Raw genomic sequence first — 22,350 nt, 5'->3', positions numbered from 1 at the left:
AACATTTCTGTTTGGTTGAATAAATGTAAAGTTTTATATAACTTAATAATTTTGATAGAACTTTTAATATGTCAAACTCAAAGTCACTTTGGTTAAGCCACTTAAAGGTACGGTAGGCCTACGTGTGTGTGTACAAGATCAGGATGGCACCACCATTTTGAGCCAGGAAAAACCCTGTTCTGGTTGCATTTTTATAATTTTTTCTCTGATATCTTAAATTCATCACTGTTATGCTGGTATCCAGAATCTGAAGTCGCTGACAATTTATTTTTTGTTAATTTAGCCACTGTGATAAATAAAAACCTAGGGTTGTGCTGGTTTTCTTCTATTAGTGATGAAAAGTAGGCGAATCTAGAAGTTTTTAGGGGTTTCCTGTATTTTCGAATACTATCTTTCCATGCTGTACGAAATACCTCTAATTTAGTTTTCTTAAAGTTGCACTCCATTTTTCTGGCCGCTTTCTTTAGAGCCTGAGTGTGTTCATTATACCACGGTGTTGGGCTGCCATTTTTAATCTTCTTTAAACGTAGAGGAGCAACTGTGTCTAGCGTTACCGAGAAGGTGGAATTAAAATTTTCAGCGGTAGTACCAAGATCTTCAACGTTATTTCTCATGCTAGCGATTTGAGACAATTCAGGCAGATTATCGAGAAACGCATCTTTGTAGTTGAAGTTATTGTTTTACCATATTTGTAACAAGGAGTTTTATTTGCAGCCGTAGGCCAGTGAAGCAAACATAATACCAGATAATGATCCGAAATGTCTTCACTCTGCTGAAGGATTTTAACGTCGTCCACATTTATACCGTAAAACAGTATTAAATCTAAAGTATGATTACGAAGGTGAGTGGGTCCTGACACATGTTGACTAATTCCCATGGAGTTAAGAGTGTCTTTGAAAGCCATTCCTAAGGCATCTGTAACGTTATCTACATGGATGTTAAAGTCACCAATGACAAGGACTCTATCTGCAGCCAGTACTAGTTCTGATAAGAACCCACCAAATTCTTTAATAAAGTCTGTGTGGTGCCCTGGAGGCCTGTATACAATAGCTAGAATAAATTTAAAAAATGTTTTATCCTTAGTATTAGGTGTTGAAACATGAAGTACCATGACTTCAAAAGAATTGTATTTTGAGTTAGACTTATGGGAAATGCTAAAAGAGTTATTGTAAAGTGCAGCGACACCTCCCCCTCTGCCTTTTAGACGAGGCTCATGTTTATAATAATAATCTTGGGGGACAGATTCATTTAAAGTAATATAATCATCTGGTTTTAGCCATGTTTCTGTCAAACAGAGCATGTCTATTTTATGATCTGTTATCATATTGTTAACAAAAAGTGCTTTATTAGAGAGAGATCTAATATTTAGCAATCCGAGTCGTAACCGTTGATTATCTGTATTTTGTTCATGTTTAATCTTTTTAACATTTATTAAATTACTTTCAAGAGGTTAACGCATCATTTTATGTTTGCTAATCCGGGGAACAGACACAGTCTCTATTTTATGATGTTTGGGAGAAGGGATTATTACATGTTGTACATTTTGTGTATTCTGCGACGTGAGACGGCAAGCAGACAGTTGGTTAAGCCATTCTGTCTGCTCCCTGACCTGGGCCCCAGTGAGTCAAGCTTTAGCATTATTAAGACTCTTTGACATATATTTCTAGACAGGAGGGATGCCCCAGCCCAGGAGGGATGGAGACCATCTCGTTTCAACAGGTCAGGTCTGCCCTCAAAACTCTTCCAGTTATTTATAAAAACTATATCATTCTGCAGGCACCATTCAGACAACCAGCCATTTAGTGATGATAATCTGCTATAAATCTCATCACCACGATAAGCAGTGAGGGGGCCAGAGAATATTACAGTGTCTGACATCGTGCTTGCGAGCTCACACACCTCTTTAATATTATCTTTTGTGATCTCCGATTGACGGAGTCTAACATCATATGTGCCGACGTGAATAACAATCTTACTGAATTTACAATTAGCCTTAGCCAGCACATTTAAATTTGACTTGATGTTAGGCGCTCTGGCTCCCGGTAAACATTTGACTATGGTGGCTGGTGCCTCTATGTTAACGTTCCGAACAATAGAATCACCGATAACTAGGGCACTTTCAGCAGGTTTTTCAGTCGGTGCGTCACTGAACGGGGCAAACCTGTTCGAGACTGTAATCTGAATGGTTGAGTGATGTTTTGTCCTGTGGCTATGCCGTCTCACAGTCACGAAGTTTCCCAGCTGCGGGGGATTTTCAACTGGAACCGAGCTGTGTGCGCTAACGTTGCTCGCATCCAAAGTGTTTTCTATGGTCCTTACACTCTTACTATCCTCAGATAAAGATTGGATGCGAGACTCTAATTCTAAGATCTTCTCTGTCAGCCTAACTATTTCCCTGCATTTATCGTATATAAAACCCTCGCAGCTGACAGAGAAGGCTAAGCTAAACATATGACATGAGGTGCAAGTAACAATAACAGGAATAGAAGCCATAACTCACCGGGTTTGAAGTGCAATTCCGACTTACCAAGGTTGCTCGATGAATCGTAGTACATACGCTTAAAAAGAGAAACAGTTAGCACACAAGACAAACTAGAGGCAAGATGATATTCCACAGTGTAAATAGAAAGCAAGCTAAAATGCTAATGCTATGCTAACGGCGTTAAGTTAACTGTCAATTTTGGTTTAGAATCTTCAAGTAAATAACAAGAACAGGGTTATTGAGATATCAGGATAAGTTAGCAACGACAATGATAAGTAATTATAATAAAATAATAAAATACACTAATATTAGAGCGAAGTGTAAGTGCAGGGATACAAACAAACCGCCGGCAGCGATGCAGACAGGAACCGGAAGCTGTAGACAGGGCTTAATGTCAAGCCCTGCCTTGATTCATTTAAAGTGTCACGAAACCTCCCCTTTCAGCTACATTCTACCTCCCTGTCATTTTTGAAAAATGCAATTAAAATGGGCATGAACGCTGTGAGAAGGAGAGCCGTTAAAGACCGGCAAAGGTTCCGGCATGGGAGACGGGTGCTCCAATCACAAGGCGTTGTCATGAATGATTAGGAGAAATGTCTTCTCATTGGTCAAGAAAACGTAGTCGCATGAGTAATAATGAGACCCCGACGCGTCATCGATGTACTATATAGTACATCGCCACGTCACATCCTTTGACGTTGGCCAGATGAGGATTTTAAACCCGGAAGGCAAAAACAGCAAAAAGCTAGAAATGAATTAGTTTTCTCTACTTGCTAACATTGTTTTCTATGATGTGCAACACAACCAACTTTGTTTAAAGTTTATCTTTATCTAAGTAAATGTTGTTTAGTGTTTCGTGGCTCTTTAAACACTCTCCTCCCATTAAGTTAATAAGGTCAGTCTCAAAAACAGATGTGCACACCTTTTCAGTGCTAATTTTCGCTGCGTGTCTTTAGTAAATACCGACATCAGTTTTTGGCGCTGCTGCAAGCTGTAAATCTGGCCCTTAGTATTATTGCACAGTAAAATTGTCTTGTATCTTATTTGGTCAGTTGTTTCCCACAGGATTTTGAGAGACAATGGCGCTGATGACGTCACACACTAATTAGCATGTTTGCGTTTGGTCTAGTTTTGGCACTTGAAATCTATTTCGCTTTGACTCTCTGATCACATTATATTGTATTTTAACACAACTGAATGCTATTTTTACATATTATCTGTTCTGTTGTCAGACATGAAACGAGAATAAAACAGTGACTAAAAACGACCCAATAACATCTTGTGTTTAATCCAACCAGCTGTTACTTTAGCTGCTGCTAAAATCCTGATTTATAAGCGCGACATCGTCTGACAAAATCACTATTCATTTACACTGAATAGCGGATATATGAGGTTATTTTGGCTATATTAACCTACTTGTTTGTCTCGTGGAGTGCACAGCCTTTACTGCCGTTGCTTTTCTCATCAATGTGTTGTTGTGTTATGAGTGCTTTTTTATTTTAAATGCGAGTGAGAGTTTTATTGTAGATTGCGTATAGCGCAGACAATTCGGCGCAAATTCAGAAATATGAGAGAATACACTGTTGCTGTTACACAGAGTTACAGAACACGTGCGCACGCACACCGCACTGTAGGGAGGGCGAGAGCTCCGACACAAACTCAAACAAAGCACATATAGACAAAGGGTGTGTGGGAAACTCTGCTAACCTATGTTAAGTCATGATAAACCCGATCAGCCGTCTTCTCTGTCAATAACATCTGACGTTTATGTGGAAAGGCAAGTACACGGAGGAACGCATATTGAAAACACCGCCCCCTTTTAATTCGTTCACTCTCATGTGAGAGATGAATGAGAGAGAGTGGCGCTGAGTGCTCGCAACACTCCAATGAATTAAGCTGTTTTAAATAGTAAATAAAAATGTAAATGGGAAACATGAAAAATCTTTTCATGGCGGCCAGTGTTGATAGTGTGGCAGTCCGCAACGAATAAATCAATATGGGAAACAGACAACACAATGAGATGTTGTTATGAGAAGTATTAAAAAAAATTGGTTTGTTTTGAAACAATGGCGGAATCACCATAGTCTAATTAATGAATGGGAAACACTGTTGGTGCTCTGAAGTACATAATATTACAACTTTGCACAAACCTATGATAGTATGAGGGATGTTGTCCTTCATTAAAGGCGCAGTTCTTAATTAACAGCCGCCACTAGCATTGTATTATAGATTTGCCACGAATCGCTCAGTCCGAACACGACGGTGGCCACCACAGTACAAAAAGATGTCATTCTCATGTTGATGCAGGGAAGAGATTTTGCGGGCATTAGAAAGACTGTAGAAAGAGCTATGACTTATGTATTACATAAAATATTAAAGGTTTGTGGATTTTACGTTTAAAAAGAAGGATAAAAGTCAGGCAGGAGCTAGGACCTGTGTTAATATTATAAAGAATTTACAGCAGAGACACGTTAGGACCCACGGTACAAAGGCTTTTAGCAGATATGTACTCACAGATATCTATGGAGATACTTTCCAGAAGAGAGAGACGTAGGAGAGAAAGATCGTCTAAAAATCACCTCCGAGGAGGTTGCTTTGATTCGGATCAGTATGTGAGTAACATACCAAGATATGTTGTTGAGGTTAAACTTTCAGTTAATCCGCGGGTCACATGCGTTCCGCACCAGAGAGCACATCCGTACGGATCACGGATCATCCCGCGATCCGTTTCACCACGATACCGCAGCGGAGAGGAAGAGGGAAACACGCGTTGTAGAGTTGTTTGTCCGTTTAGGGCTGCTGTACAAAACATGGCGGCAAATTCAATGTATGTAGGGCCGCTCTGTATGTAGATACAAATAGCTTTGTAATAAAGCTCAATAAAACGGAAGGAAGGAGGCGGGAACCGGCGAACAATCAAAAGACTTTAATCAAAATAAATAAACAATAATCCAGCAGTTAAAAGGCCGGCAGCCACCTCACGGTTGACTGCCGGCCACACACACATAAACACAAAAGTAACAAGCCGGCAGCACCCCGCGGACGACTGCCGGCAACACGAACATAAACAAACTTAAACAAAACTTAACTAATGTCCGGGCCCGGTCCTCTCTCCCCGTATGCTCCTGCCGCTCGGCCTTTTATGCTTCTGATCTCCTCCGTGGGAGATACGAGGCCGGTGGCGCCTAGCTGACGCTCATTATCAATCTCATCACCGGCCTCGCTTACTCCTCCCATGGCTCTCGTCAAGCCTCCCTCGTCACAAGCTTATTCTAAGGTATTACAAACTTAATGGTTCATTACGTAAGGTCTTTATACACCTCTGAAGAAGTAGTTTTGTATATTATATTGTATTTCTGTCAATAGATCCTCCTAAAAATGCTGTATTGTTCCTTTAAATGGAGTTTAGTTCAATCATTCAGTGTAAATAAAAAGTGTTTTAGGAGTTTAGGAGGCATGTGACTTAAGAGACTGGTAACATACAGGATAAAGAGGTGGTTGCCAGGGTGAGAGCAGTCTTTTATTATATGGGTCAGCCTGTTGGTGGTACACTCTGCCTGTTGGTACACTCTGGCCCAGTAAACATTCCCAAATGAGTTGTGTTCAACTTCCAGTGAGGATTTTTAGCAGAACTGTCTTCTCGGCTGTGGTGCAACCAGCATACCACACCAGACTGATGTGGGTCAGTGTGCTTTTAAATTAAAAATTGCAGAAGGACAGAAGAAGCACTTGGGACAGAATCAGAATCAGAAAGAGCTTTATTGCCAAATATGTTTGCACATACAAGGAATTTGTTTTGGTGACAGGAGCATCCAGAACACAGAAACAGCAACAACAGTACACAGAGACCATAACACAATAGAATACAGTACACAGATGATTTAAATAAGGGCCTATGGGTATAAAAAAAATTAAGAAATACAATACAATAAACATAAGATAAAGATATAGAGAGTAAAGCTATGTATGTATGTAATTATGTACAAGTAAAAAATAAGAATAGACTATTGTAGTACAAGGTATGTGCTATATACAGCAGAATGAATGAAATATAATTTACAGAAAAAGTTGTATAAAAAATAGATAGTGTATTATCTGGAGGATATAATTAATATTGCACTTAATTATTATTGCACAAGAGTTATTAATTGCACGGTGTGTAAAAACATTTAACTGTTCAAGCGGTAGATGGCCTGAGGGAAGAAGCTGTTTTGTGTCTGGTTGTTTTGGTGCTCAGTGCTCTGTAGCGTGAGTTAGGGTGATCAGGCCATCTAGGGTGATTTTCTGAGCCCTTTTCCTCACTCTGGTTGTATACAGTTCTTGGAGGGTGGGCAGGGGAGCACCAATGATCTTCTCAGCAGTCCGAACCCTCCACTTGGGACAGGTTGGTTTTCTGTAGTGTCCTTAGGAAGTACAGCCGCTGCTCTGCCTTCTTGACCAGGGATGTAGTGTTTACAGTCCATGAGGTACTGGGGTATGTGTGTGCAGAGAAATTTTAAGGTGGTCACTGGTCACCCTATCCACCATTTCTCCCCCGATGTGCATAGGGGCAGTTTCCTCCTCCTTTTTCCTAAAACTGACGGTGAGATCTTAACGTCCCATGTCATTCACGATTTGTTGTTTGGATAACACATTTCTCAACCGTGACATTGTCAATGCAGCACTGTAAATAAATTAGAACTAAAGGAAATAATTAATAAACACACTCAATTTCAAATCCATAGGCAGAGACAGGAAGACTTTCAACATAGCAATAAATCTGGGAAATGTCTGGCAAATCAAATGAAACGAAATAAGGGAAAATCAACCATTTCTGTTAGCACGCTGTCAGTTTGGTTGCCTTTAAAGTGAGATTGAGGCCCACTGTGTGAGTAGATATCATATGTGTAGAACATTATTAATAACAGATTCATTGAACTCAGTGGAAATCATTAAACTTTCTGTGGAGTTCTATAAGCGCAGATGCTGAATGAGATGTCCTGGCATTGACTTGTGATCTTTGTTGTTAGGCAGTCTTGCAAGTCGCGTGAAGCGCAAGGATACACTGGCACTAAAGCTGGAGCGGCAACAGGAGAAAGAGCAGAGTCCAGATCAGGATAACAGCACATGGAATAACAAGGACCAATGGGAGGCACTTCGCAACAAGATCGGCTCCACGCTCACAAGGTGTGTGTGTGTTTGTGTGTGTGCTGGTATATATGGTTTACGGGGATGTGTGTAATGACGTGTATAACAACATATACATGTTTTACGGTAACACTTCCTGTGTCCTCGTAAGATAAATGGCTTAAAAAACATACTAAATGGTGATATTTCTTCATTAAAAAAGAGGTTTTCTATGATGATTAGGTCAAATAGAATGCTCCGAATGATACTAAATGAAGAGTCATTTAGGAACCGTAAGAGCTGGCTTTTATAAGGGAGCCAAGCCAAAAGAGCCAAATCTTTAAAGAGTTGGACTTCCCATCACTATATACAGTATAAAAATCATTAGGTCTATAGAGAGACCTCGTTAACATCTTGGTTACGGATGTAACCTCGGTTCCCTGATGGAGGGAACGAGACGTTGTGTCGAACTGACAGAATGGGGTTTGTCTTGAGAACCTATCATCTTCTGAGTATTTAGAAAAGGCCAATGAAAATTGGCGAATGAAATTTGCATGCCGGGCTCTTCCCCGGATGTCCGGGTATAAGAGGGAAGCCGGAAACCTGTTGGTCTGAGGAGCCTAAAGCATCCTCCCCCGACCGCTGGGGCGGGCTGCCAGTGTTGTGGCATGAGGGACACAACGTCTCCTTCCCTCCATCAGGGAACCGAGGGTACATCCGTAACCAAGACGTTCCCTTTCTGTCGGTCTCTCGACGTTGTGTCGAACCGACAGAATGGGATTCCTATGGAAAATGCCACAGCACTGAGCCGCGTCACAATCTCTGCGGAGCGACGTTGACTGGCCTGGGCGAGTCAGACGAAGACGCTAACGCGAAATTATGACCCTCCAGTGGAGAGGAAGGGGGACCCAGAGCTTTACACAATAGTTGGGAAGCTCCTGTACACGGCCGTCACGGGCGGAGGCCTAGTTCTCTAAATGGCGAGAAGCCGCCCGGCACCGTACGGGCCACTGGGTAAGCATTATTCCCCCCTGGGGGAAAAACGCTGCAGAGGCCACTACCTACCGTAGGGAGGAATTAGTGGAGACACCACATGGTCTCACCATCAGGGGAGAACTCATGGGAGGAAAGTGCGGACTGCAGGAGTTAACCGCAAGGTGGGAGTCCACCTGGGGAGGTCATGGGTTGCCAAGGTGGGAACCATTCATGAGGATACATCAGACGGAACAGCCCACGGAGGGGGTTACCACATCTGGAGCACTAGGTCCGGTTAGAGCTATGTGGGAGATAACTCAACTGTTCCCCGGCCTAAGGGGGCAGGGCTGCTCTGCCCAGCCTGTCCCCTGGAAGGGTGCTTAGTGATGGATGGAATGCCTGTTCTTTACCCGAGGGGAAAGAAGTGAGGCGGGATCGCCACTGCTCCCCCCGGAGGGGGAAGGGCTTCCGCAGGCGTACGCCCTACCGGCTGCCGGTCCCACACCTTGCCAGGATGCGGGCTGACACCGGTTCCGCGTGTAGGTATTAGAACCTCACAGAGTTGTTGGGCATAGCCCAACCCGCAGCTCTGCAGATGTCTGCCAGAGAGGCGCCCTGAGCCAGTGCCCATGAGGGGTGTGCCTCACTCCCAACGGGCAGGGGCGAATTGAGATCGGTATGCCCTAACGAGGGCATCCACGATCCAGTGCGCCAGCCTCTGCGTGCGGTCCAAGTAGAGGCGCCGTGCCGTACTGGACACAACACGGATAGGTTGGGTCTTCCTCCCGGTGGGGAGCGCCTGCAGGTTCACCACCTGGTCTCTCGGGAGAGTGGTGGGACCCTTGGGCACGTAGCCGGGGCGGGGTCTCAAGATAACGTGAGAATCCGGCCCCGAGTTCTAGGCAATCTGTGGACAGGAGGGTGCTTGTAGATCCCCTACCCTCTTGGAGGTGAGGCCATGGGAAAGCCGTCTTTATCAAGACTGAGAAAGAGCGGCAACCTCGAGAGGCTCGAAGGGGGCGGGGCCTCTTGAGGCCCGCCACCTAGGTCGCAAGAGGGTACGGAGCGCAGGTAAGGATGGTCACCCTCTCGTGCCCCTTCGGAACCTAATGACCAGGTCGTGCTGTCCCAGAGGCTACCCAGCACTTGGGTCATGATGAGCGGCCGTAGCGGCTACAGACATTCCCAGTGTGGAGGGGGAGAGGTTACTCCCCAGTCTCTCTTGAGGACGGGACAGCTCGTACCCGACCGAGCAACTCTGCGGGTCTTCTCGCCGAGAAAAGCACCAGGACGAGAAGAGGCGCCACCTATGGGCGTATAGCCACCCAGTGGCCGAAGCCCTAGCCTGAGTGACGTCCCAACCAGACCGGGGGTGGCTCAGGATCTCCTCGTCCCGTTCAGACATGGAGACCAGGTTCTGCCTGGGATGCCGTAACGTGCCCCTTCCCCTGCGGAAGCAGTTCGCCAGGGGGAGCGGCCAGGGGGGAGTTGTTGTCAGAGCCTTAGCTCCGAGAACCAAGTCCTGGTTAGGCCAAAGGGGGCGTAACTAGTACCACTTGATGCTCCTCTTCCCTGGCCTTGCACAGGACCTGTGCAATGAGGCTCACTGGGGGGAAGCGTACTTCTGCTTGTCCCACGGCCAGCTGTGCAAAAGGGCATCCGTGCCAAGGGTTGCCTCGGACAGGGAGTACCAAAGCGGACAATGGGTGGATTCCGGGGAGGCAACAGGACCACCTGTGCCTGGCCGAACCTCTCCCAAATGAGCTGGCTGCGCGGGGATGGAGTCGCCACTCTCCGCGAGGCGTCGACTGATGAGAGAGCGCATCGGCTGTCTGGTTCAGGACGCCTGGGATGTGTGTGGCTCGCAGGGAACTGATCACCTGCTGACTCCAGAGGAGGAGGCGCCGGGCGAGTCATGTTAGCTGCCGTGAGCGAATCCAATGATATACGCCACAGCAGCTGTGCTGTCCGACCGGACCAGCACGTGCTTGCCCTGCACGAGAGGTAGTAGCCTCCTCAATGCAAGTAGCACAACCAACAACTCTAGGCAGTTGAAATGCCAATGCAAGCGGGGGCCCGTCGACCGCCCCGACACTGCTTGCCCGTTGCTCACGGCACCCCAACCCCAAGGAGGTCATGGAGACCAGGGGGTTAGGGTGTGTCGGCAGAAAAGCGTGTGACCATACGCCTGCTGCCGGTGTGCCACGCTCTCCAAGGAACTTGACTCTGTAGCCAGTGTTGGAGCGGTCGTATGTGCATCGACCCGAGGGGGACCACCCCCGCCGAGGATGCCATGTATCCCAGGAGCCTCTGAAATTGTTTCAGGGGGACCGCTGACTGTCTGAGAGCTTCAGGCAGTTCAACACTGATCGGGCGCGCTCTGTAGTCAGTCGCACTGCCTCTGGGAGGCCGCGTGGGTGCGGGCTTCCTCGTCGCGGGTCTCGAGCCCCCCTCGGGGGGTGAGCGGGGCCGCTCATGAGGACAGAGTCGAGTTCCCTACCGAGAAAGAGGATGCTCTGCACCGGGAGAGCTTGCTCTTCTCAGTTGACCTGTAGCCCCACCGATCTAGGTGCCGGAGCACCAGGTCCCTGTGTGTACACAACAGATCTCAAGAGTGCGCCAAACTGAGCCAGTCGTCGAGGTAGTTTAGTACCCGCACACCTCCTTCCCTGAGGGAAAGGAGGGCGGCTTCCACGACCTTCATAAAGACTCGTGGAGACAGGGACAGACCGAAGGGGAGGACCCTGTACTGATATGCCCGTCCCTCGAACACGAACCGTCGGAACGGCCGATGTCGAGGGAGGATCGAGACATGAAGTACGCGTCCTTCAGGTCGATTGCCATGAACCAGTCCTGACACCTGACGGACGTCAGGATGCGCTTCTGCGTGATCAACCTGAAAGGCAGCTATTGTGTAGGTGCCTGTTCAGAACACACAGACCCAAGATAGGGCGCAACCCCCTGCCTTTCTTGGGGACAATGAAGTACAGGCTGTAAAACCCGTTGAACATCTCGGCTGGTGAGACGGGCTCGATCACTCCCTTCACCAGAAGGGTGGCGACCTCGGCCCGAAGTACGGGAACGTCCTAGCCGGGGGGCCAGCAGATGGAGAGACGGGGCAGGATCCGTCCCTATCCGACTTCCCAGCGATGTGGCTGGGGTCGGGCCCAATGGTAGCCTCGATCCCCCTGAGGTCTTTCCATGAGGGCCGCTTCACCGCGGCTGCTGATGGGGCGATGGTCTCCTCTTCGCTGTCTCCTCCAGGGTGGGCCGCCTGAGTGGGGGGCGCCAGAGCTGGAGGGCGTCGAAGAGGACCAGGGCTGCTGGGAAGCAGACAGTGCACGGGACTCGACGGCCGAGGCGGCCCAGTCGCGGCACGGAGGACTGCTTCTTTACTGTCGTGAACCCTACGGGGGAGGCCTCTTGCGGGTCCTGTGCCCCCCGTCGGGCGGGGGTGAGCGGGGCCGCTGCGGCTCGACAGTAACACCAACCAGCCCCCCTTGCGAGATGGGTGCGTCGAGAAAGCGACCTTCTCGGCGTTACTCATCTGCGCAAGGATCGGCCAGAGGAGTTTCTCATGGACCACAAGTGGACATCGTCCGACCCAGGGCCCGCGTGGTCACCTTGGTCGCCCGTTGAGCGAGGTCGGTGGCGGCGCGGAGTTCCTGCATAAGCGCTGGGTCGGTCTTACCCTCGTGGAGCTCTCTCAACGCCCTGGCCTGGCAGGAGCCATAGCGTGGAGAGAGGAGGCAGCTTGGTCCATCGCAATGTAAGCTCTCGACACCAGAGATGCCGAGACACCACATGCTTTGGACGGGAGTCTAGGTCAAGCCCCCCCTACGGGCACGAGTGCACCGCGGCGGCATACTCCACCTGGGGGACAACGACGTATCCTCCAGCTGTCTCAACCTTGAGGGAAGAGAGGGTGACGGAACTTTGTTTGATGTGAAACGTGCCGGAAAGGGGCGTTCCAGGTCTTACTAAGTTCCTCATGCACTTCCGGTAAACACGGCACTGGGGGCGGCCGTGTTTACCTGAGGCGCCATGTAGCCAGCCGCGAGCACCGGGAGAGGCAGTGCGGGCACTGCAAACCAACACTCACGGCAGCCCGGGAAAGCATAGCTGAAATTTCGACGTCCGCTTCTTCCTGGGCTCGACCCCCCGAGGGAGGGAGCCCGTGGAATCGTTGGAGTCGGATGGCAGTACGTCACCCCCCGATGCTGCAAGAGACATCTCATCATCACGCATCGTGTCCGAATACGTGATTGAGGAATAAGAAGGTGGACCGTCTCCTGGGGAACGGTCAGACGAGCGAGACGAGGTGCGAACGGTCCGTGAGCCAGTGGCTGGCAGATTATCGCTCACAGTAATCCTCATATCACCCTCGCTGCTTGCCGTAGCGGATGGCAGGGCCGTAGTCCTGCCGCCACGGAACGGGGAGCAAACGAGTTGGTGACTGAGTCCCGTGGGAACACAGCCACCCATGATGCAACGTCTGAATCATCACCGCCCGCAGTGCGGGCAGGACGTATCCACAACGTCTGCCCCAGCGTACTGGAAGCAGGCATCGTGTCCGTCCCCCTCCTCGATGAGTGTGTTGCACCCATGAGAACAGCGGGACATGCCACGCTGGAGAAATTTGCTCTTTTAGAAAGGAAAATTTGCTCAAACACCTCCGGAACTGCCGAGACGCCCAGGGGAGAGTCACTGCAGGAAGGGTCTGTCCGCTGTCCGCGTCGTAGATTCCAGCAGAAAAATGATCACCAATTATCGTAGAGAAGCTCATCAGATGCATAGGCTCTGAAGAACAAAAGGTGAATGAATGAGCACGCCGGCTTCCCTCTTATACCCGGACATCCGGGGAGGAGCCCGGCATGCAAATTTCATTTGCCAATTTTCATTGGCCTTTTCTAAATACTCAGAAGATGATAGGTTCTCAAGACAAACCCCATTCTGTCGGTTTGACACAACGTCGAGAGACCGACAGAAAGGGAACATCATATGCAAGTATGCATGTGTGTTCAGAGAGTATTTTTGTATCCTGTCGACTGACATGGTTTCTTGCATAGGAGGTTGAGTCAGAGACCTTCTGCACAAGAACTTGAACAGAGAAACATCCTACAAGGTCAGTGTTTTGTCAGCTCTCTTAACCTTTTTCAATACACAAACTTCATGTTATATTCATGCCTCATGTCATCTGTAGAATCTAGAGATGGTTGTTAATGTGGAATCTATGTCTTCACAATTCTATTGTAAATTTCCTAATGGATGCAATGACAATTACGAAAAGATTTTTGAAGTGTTTTTCTTTATTAGCTAAGAATGAAGCAGACCGACGGGCTGAAAGGAGCGAGATCAAACGCAGATTGACCAGAAAGGTTAAAAGCACATATCCAAATAGAAATAAACAGTATGTTTCATACTGAGCATTGCAAATCAAATTATTTGTTGTAATTTTGGCACCAAACTCCATCTTGTTCTGTGTCCTTCCAGATGAAAAACAGCCTAAATCTGTCAGATATTAAAGATGTACATGCCACTATTAGAGATGTAAAAAATTGTTGTCTTTTTATTTGCACAGTTGTCACAGAGGCCTACAGTTGCTGAGCTCCAGGCCAGAAAGATTCTGCGTTTTCATGAATATGTGGAGTCCACTCATGCTCATGACTATGACCGGCGTGCTGACAAACCCTGGACCAAACTCACACCTGCTGACAAGGTCCCACTGGTTTTATATGCCCCCTTGTGATAACAGATGGAAGACAGATTGATTTGAGCCTTAAGTAAATTGTAGTTACATAAAAAAGAAAACATTTGCACGCAGAGTAAATGCTAAGCTTACTTGCCAAACAAATTTTGTTTAAAGAGTAACAGAGTTTGAAAAACACTAACCAATCCTTTTATGTCATTGCCGTTATACATAAATACATTATATGTTTACTCTGCTCAGAATGTTGCTTTGTTTATTCAAAATGTGTTATCTTTTCCCCTCCAGGCGGCCATAAGAAGAGAGCTGAATGAGTTTAAGAGCTCAGAAATGGAAGTTCACGAGGACAGCAAAATATACACAAGGTCTGGTACTTTGCTTTCTTAGCAGTACAGTGAATATTAAATAAATTCATGCCGCACATAGAGTTTAAGTTGTATTAAACACAGAACGATTTTGACCATACTTTGTATATGTTGCCAGCAGCCATATCACCCTGTAGCCCAAGACTGGTTTCCCACTGGAGATAAGCAGGGTTGAGCCTGGTTAGAGATGTAGAATGTGGGAGACCTCCTAGGAAAAACTAGGTTGCTGATGGAAGAAGTGTTAGTGAGGCCAGCCGGGGGTGCTCACCCTTTGGTCTGTGTGGGTCCTAATGCCCCAGATAGTGATGGGGACACCGTCCTTCAGATGAGACGTCCTGGCTCTCAGTGGTCATTAAAAATCCCAGGATGTCCTTTCAATAAGAGTTGGGGTGTAACCCCAGCATCCTGGCCAAAATTTGCCCACTCGCCTCTGTCCATCATCATGGCCTCCTAATTATCCCCATATGTACTGAAGGCCAGCAGCCATATCACCCTGTAGCCCAAGACTGGTTGCTCACTGAAGCTAAGCAGAGCTGAGCCTGGTCAGTACCTGGATAGGAGACCTCCTGGGAAAGCTAGGTTGCTGCTGGAAGAGGTTTTAGTGAGACCAGCAGGGGTTGCTCACCCTGTGGTCTGTATGGGTCCTAATGCCCCAGGATAGTGATGGGGACACTATACTGTAAAAAGCACCGTCCTTCGGATGAGACGTTAAACCGAGGTCCTGACTCCCTGTGGTCATTAAAGATCCCATGGCACTTCTCGTAAAGAGTAGTGGTGTAACCCCGGTGTCCTGGCCAGATCCCCTCCACTGGCCCTTGTCAATCATGGCCTCCTAATAATCCACATTTTTGGTCTGAACGGGAAACAAGAAAGATGCCAACAATTCTAGAAAATAAATGAAATACCAAAAACTGTATGTGGTACCATGGCGAAGACGAACTGTTTGTTGATACATTAAATTATGGTGGGATGTCGTCGCTTAGGGACATAATGACGTATGCCATTAATCGAACTATGTAGTGTAACATGTAAAACGGGAACATGAAAGGTATATTCTTAAAGAAACTGATGTAAACACCTTAATCGTAATATTAGCTTACTCAGAATAAGGCAAATAATTTGATTACTGACGTCCATGTAAACGTGGTCACTGTCTCCTCTCCACCAGTAAACTGGTGTGTAGTGGGTGTTTTGGCGCAATATGGCTGCCGTTGCATCATCCAGGTGGATGTTGCACATTGGTGATGGCTGAGGAGATTCCCCCTTCCATGTAAAGTGCTTTGAGTACCCAGAAAAGCGCTATATAAATGTAATGTATTATTATTATAAAGAAATGAAAATTGCCTATGGCTGCATTAATATGAATTTTAAATCATCCTTATTTAGAATTCTTTGAAACACACCATGCAATATGTACTGTGATTAAATATTTATGTACATGTGTGTGCACGTCTTAAAAAAGGCAGACAGTTATGTGTCAAGATTTGGTAGCAGCAAAAATGTTTACACTACAGTATAGGAAAGTTTACATTTACATTTAGTCATTTAGCTGACACTTTTATCCAAAGAGACTTACAGAGAGTTCAGGGAGCAATAAGCGATATGTCATACACGAGCAATAATACAATAGTTGCTAATACAAAGTTGCTAGTTTCAACAAAAGCTAGACCACTACCTGTTTTTTTTCCCTTTTTTTCTCATTTGTCTGTCAAGTATTCACAGAAGAGATGGGTTTTAAGTAGTTTTTTGAATGTTGTGAGATATGTGGTTGACCGGAAGAATGTTCTACCAGGAAGGAGTTGTGAAGGAGAATGAGCAGGAAAGCGATTTACTGCCCTTATGAGAAGGCAATACAAGACGCCGCTCGTTTGCTGAACGCAGGGTTCTTGATGGGGTGTAGGAGTGTAGGAGGGTGTGAAAGTATGCCGGTGCAGATCCAGTGATAGTCCTGTAGGCAAGCATTAGTCACTTGAATCTGATACAGGCTTCAACCGGTAGCCAGTGGAGAGAGATGAAAAGGGCTGTCACATGAGCCCTTTTGGGCTGTTGGAAGATGAGGCGTGCTGCTGCGATCTGAACCAGCTGGAGTGGTTTGATAGCCATTGCAGTAGTCCAATTTTGAGATTACCAGGGCCTGGACAAGGAGTTGTGCCGCATGCTCAGTGAGATAGGGTCTAACCTTTCTAATGTTGAAGTTGTAAAGTTGTATTTATATAACTCTCTTATTCTTAGAGCATATTTTAGTAAAAACTTAAAAATATGTAATGTCATTCTTTAATGCTTAAGATAAAGAATATAGGAAATGTAACAAATGTTTTTCCATCCAGGTTTCATCGTCCATAATTTCCATCTCTGTTGTTGGACCCTTTGGTTGGACTCAGAACCCTAAGCATCTAGAAACTGCCCCTGTAACTGCAGCTAAAAGCATCCAGCTCACTTTAGCGTCCTATTCCCATGATGCATATCATTGAGTTCCCCCTGCTAGCCAATCAATAAAGTGATACGGTAGGACAACGGATGCTGGTACTTCATTTCAGACATTTTTGAGAAGCACATTTAGAGTGCATTCTCGTGGGCCAGACCTGTACTGGATAATTTTAGGGACACAGGACTCTAGGTTAGGGTGTGTTTTAACTGTCTTTATGGTGCACATGTTTTGTGACCAAGAATAGACTGTAATAGCAATAATACGATACTGGTGACAAACAAACTGTTTTAATGGAGAGTGATTGTGAGAATACGTCTTAAATGATAAACGTTGTCAATTTTTGCCTTAACACTGGTACTACATTACCTTGTAGAGTAATAAAGAAAATCTGTTCGTACAGATGCACAGGTATATACTGTAAAGCTTTTTTTCACCCTGAACGCATACTGGTGTGTGTGTATTTGAAAGCATCTTTGACATTCTCAGGACAGCAGTACATGGTATCACTTTATCTCACATGCATTTTATTCCGAGTTTTATGATGATGCTTTAACATAAACCTTTGTCTGTAATGTCTTTTGTTTTTATATTTTTTTGCAAAAGAGCACTTCGCTTTATGTAATGGCATGCTGAATCTGAGAAGTCTGGTCATAAGTCACCCCAGAAAAAAATATGGCACAAAAAAAATGGTCTGCTTTGGGATCATAAGCATGCTTTATAGCAATAACTTGACGACAGTTAAGCACATTTTGTCTTTTAAACTATTTTTACTTTTCTCAGCCAGTATGAGTAATGTACTGTAGATTATTCAATTCAGTTTTATTTATATTCACAATTTTCATTGTTGCAAAGCAGCTTTACATATATTATTATTTTAAAAAAATCATAGCAATACATGAATAAATAAAGATAGTATATGGTATTGAAATGCATGGTATGATTGCAAGTTTTTTCTCTATGCAGTGTACTTTGATGAAACTTAACGGAAATAAATACTATGTTGGATTGTTAGAAACTGTAAATTGTTCAGTTGAGCTAAATTATTTAATTGAAGTATATTATTTTAAATATTATCATTACTTTAAACTTAAAATTACAGTATACCAGAACAATTTGCCATTAAAATCGTAGTACACTGTAGTTAATGTAGTACAATAATTAACATGCAAGTAAAATATCTAGATGCATTACAATAATAATTTAATGGGATAAATGTGCTTAAATGTCATCATTGGTGTCATTTTATATACCAAAAATCTACTACTGTTAATTTTGGGCTGAAGATATATTATTCAAAGGCTTTGTGATTCATCCTTCAGCAGTCACTGATGTACAGTGTAAAACAACATGTTTAATGTTACATTATGGAGAATCATAGTAAAAAATTGGGCGCATTTGTGAGTGGTTTTTAAAAACGAGCCAATTTCTGCTGTTGGCTTCATGATACCTTTTTTGCACTGTATAGATATACACTGTAAGTTGATGATATTTTATATCTATACCTGTTCTCAGAAATAAGTTTTAATGGTAATAACTACAGTATAGTATTACACTATCCTGTTTTTATAAAACAGCATGAGTACAGGTTAAATTATGCAATGATCCGGTACAGAAAAACTAAAAACATGCTTTATTCTACTACTGTATAGTCTTTTTTAAATGTAAAGATAAGATGATGTGTATTTCAAGTAACATGCACAAATTGTTTGTTTTTAATTAAATTTTTGAGCATTCTTTGCTCTTTATTGGGTGTTTTTATTTGAAAGATATCTTTTGTACAGATATATGAAGCCTATCAGTGTTTCTTGTTGTTTAGGTTTTTACATCTACAGTTTTTTATGTTAAGTTTTGAGATCATCAAAGTTTTTTTAAAGGTACCATTTGTCATAGTCATACCATGTACATAATACCAAGTACAGTTACAGTATAATATGCATCTACTGTATATTGAATGAAACCATTTGCAACATTGCTACTTCAAACCAGTTTAGCTTAATTATAAAATTCTCTCAAAAAGTCAATATTTTGCCCAGCATTTTGTAGAATAAATGAGAATGACAAGAACTTGAGAGCTTTTTGCATCCACATTCATTACAGTGGTTACTTGGTGGTATTTTTCAAGTCAACTTTATTACAATTTTCATTGTTACAGAGCAGCTGTACATGAGACATATTGACTATAAGCAAAACATTTAAAGTTATACATGTAAAAACAAGAAAAAGATGAAAACACAGAAGACAGACACACCCACATACAAAACACTCCACACACACATTATGCAAACGTACTAACACACGTAGACATAGACACACAAATGCGCACACACACGGACACGCAGACACACGAACGCACACACACACACACAGACATGCATGCACACACACGCACAGTGAAAAGCACACATTTAATATAAAAGAGAAAGAAACACAGGTCAAATATTAGACAGACTATAACTTCCGTTATGCAATATTAATTAAGTAAAACTTTAAAATTCTAATTCTAAAGCATCACCCCCGGCCAGGCAAATAGTGCAAAACAGTATGCAAATGGTGGCGAGGACTCCCAAAACTCTAATGGAGAAAAAAAACCTCAGGAGAACCCAGGCCCAACCAGGGGATTCCAGTTCCCCTCTGGCAAAAGCTGCTGCCTCTGCACAAGCTCGACAGTGCTTGCACAACAAGGCTAAATAAAAATAAATAAACTTAGTAGTAAGGTAAATTATAGATTTAAGATTATCATTAATAATCTAATAGCATTTGAAAAATTTTGTAGTTAAGACGTGTCAAGTCGCCGCGTCTTTCTTTATTCAGCTCTATCATCTCATCTCTTGTCAGGTCGCCGCTTCCCATTCTCCGCTCTACCATCAGGTCAGGCCATGAACTGCATCCTGCTCACTGTGGTAACCTTGGAACAATGAGACAAGACTGGCTGAGAGTAGAGTACTGTTCTGCACTCTTTGATGCAACAAGTACATCAGTTGTGTTTTTGGTTCCGGTTGATCTAACTAATGCAGCCTAAACCCTCAGAGGATTTATATTATGAAAGAGTAGAGTATGCAAGATTAAAAAGATGCGTCTTTAGTCTAGATTTAAACTGACAGAGTGTGTCTGCCTCCCGGACAGTGCAGGGAAGACTATTCCAAAGTTTAGGCGCTAGATAGGAAAAGGATCTACCACCTGCACTTGATTTTGAAATTCTAGGTATTACCAACTGACAGGACGCCTAAGAGCGCAATGCACGTGAAGGACTGTAATACAAAAGGAGTTCATTCAAGTATTGAGGAGCTAAACCATGTAGGGCTTTATAGGTAATAAGCAAGATTTTAAAGTTAACGCGATGCTTTATAGGTAACCAGTGCAAGGTTGACAGAACCGGGCTAATATGTTCATACTTTTTTGTACGTGTAAGAACTCGAGCTGCATTTGTATTACCATAATTTAACTACAAACATGAACTATAGTTAGTATAATGAACTCAACTCAACTCAACTCAACTTTATTTATATAGCGCTTTTACAATTTTCATTGTTACAAAGCAGCTGTACAGGAGACACATTGACTACAAGCAAAACAATCAAAGTTGTACCTGCAAAAACAAGAAAAGGTTGAAAACACAGAAGACAGACACACCCACACACACAACACGCACCAACACACACAGACACAGAGACACACGCACACACACACACACACACACACAACACACACACACACACGTACGTACACGGACAAGTACGCACACACGCTCAGTGAGAGCACACATTTAGGATAAAGGAGAGAGAAGCACAGGTCAAATATAACAGACTATAAATTCCTATATGCAATATGAATTAAGTAAAACTTTAAGATTCTAAAGCAGCCCCCCCGGTCAGGCAGATAGTGCAAAAACAGTATGCAAACGGTGGCGAGGAACCCAAAACTCTAATCGAGAAAAAAAAACTCAGGAGAACCCAGGCCCAACCAGGGGATTCCAGTTCCCCTCTGGCAAAAGCTGCTGCCTCTGCACAAGCTCCAGAGAACTTGCACAACAAGGCTAAATAAAATAAATAAACTTAATAATAAAATAAATCATAGTTTAAGATTATCATTAATAATCTAATAGCATTTGAAGTTTTGTGGTGAAGACATGTCAAGAGACCGCGTCCTTCTTTATCCAGCTCTATCATCTCAGCTCTTGTCAGGTCCCCACTTCCCATTCTCCGCTCTACCATGAAACTATGGTATTTTTAGTTGCTGTGGTTTTACTAAAGATTATTAATTGGAGTATGGTTCCTATATTTAGAAAATGGTAAATTTGTGGATACTGTGGTTTTACTGCAAATACCATCCCTGCTGAAAAAAACAATGAATTTTTTAACTAGAATGAGATTTTTAAATTAAATTTCTCTTTGTAGTGTGTTTTGGGTTTTATTCCAATAGGATTTACCATCCCACCAATAGAATCCATCACATACAACTGGACAACAAGTATCCATAGTACAATTCCCATTATAACCATTAAATCCATTACATTTTATGTTGTATTTTGGGCAGGGTTCTATTGTTTTTATTTCAACAGGAATACTTCAACTATAGTTACTTCAGTAAAAACATCATTCATTTTCCAAATCGCTTTAAATGATATAGCAGCAGGTCAGAAGTTAACACGCACGAGTAGCTCAAGGTGTATGTGATGCTTATTTATGCCGATCATTTTCATGACAATGTTTCTACGATCTTTGACTGATCGTAACCCACAGATGATTACACCACACTTTAACATGTGCCTTTTTCGTCTTTTAATGTTCTATTTGCCTTTTTAGAGCGCTATCAATGGTGTAGCAGCGCCTACGTTTACATTAGTTTAGCGGGAAGATCCCAGAGTTGCCAGATTTGCGTTAAAAAAATCTGCCAAATGGCCATTAAAGCTTGCCGGAAAACCGCGAGCTTAGAAAAACTGAAATACTTGGCAACAGTAAAAGGTCCTGGCAGATCGCAAGCCAGATAAATTGCGCACACAGGAAACCCCGCTGCATAGAAACCATTTTCTACTTTTGGACCTTTTTATAAATGTAGTGGAGTAAAAAGTATGATATTTGTCTTTCAAATGTAGTGAGGTTAAAGTACAAGTACTCAGAAAAAATAATACTCAAGTAAAGTACAGATACTCAAAAAGTGTACTTAAGTACAGTACTCAGGTAAATTTACTTCGTTACTGTCCACCTCTGGGCATTGTAAAAACCATTGATGCCATCAGTCGTCGATTTTACTGGCCTTCCATGACTGTTGATATTAGAAATTGGGTAAG

General features: G+C 44.1%; 1 protein-coding gene across 1 annotated transcript in view; it reads left to right on the top strand.

Moving 5' to 3' along the window:
- Positions 1-18,796, top strand: part of phactr4a (phosphatase and actin regulator 4a) — an 89,969-nt gene extending 71,173 nt beyond the window's left edge. The window contains exons 9-14 of the mRNA XM_057354846.1: positions 7,492-7,648; positions 13,633-13,688; positions 13,880-13,941; positions 14,145-14,282; positions 14,559-14,635; positions 16,963-18,796. Coding sequence (XP_057210829.1) covers positions 7,492-7,648; positions 13,633-13,688; positions 13,880-13,941; positions 14,145-14,282; positions 14,559-14,635; positions 16,963-16,978 — 506 coding nt within the window. The 3' untranslated portion in view covers positions 16,979-18,796. The remainder of the gene's footprint in view (positions 1-7,491; positions 7,649-13,632; positions 13,689-13,879; positions 13,942-14,144; positions 14,283-14,558; positions 14,636-16,962) is intronic.
- The last annotated feature ends 3,554 nt before the right edge of the window (positions 18,797-22,350 follow it).

The sequence above is a fragment of the Triplophysa rosa genome, linkage group LG16, assembly GCF_024868665.1.
Source record: "Triplophysa rosa linkage group LG16, Trosa_1v2, whole genome shotgun sequence".
Lineage (NCBI taxonomy): Eukaryota > Metazoa > Chordata > Actinopteri > Cypriniformes > Nemacheilidae > Triplophysa > Triplophysa rosa.
Note: the sequence above shows the minus strand (reverse complement) of the source record. Positions and strands in the feature narration are given on the sequence as shown.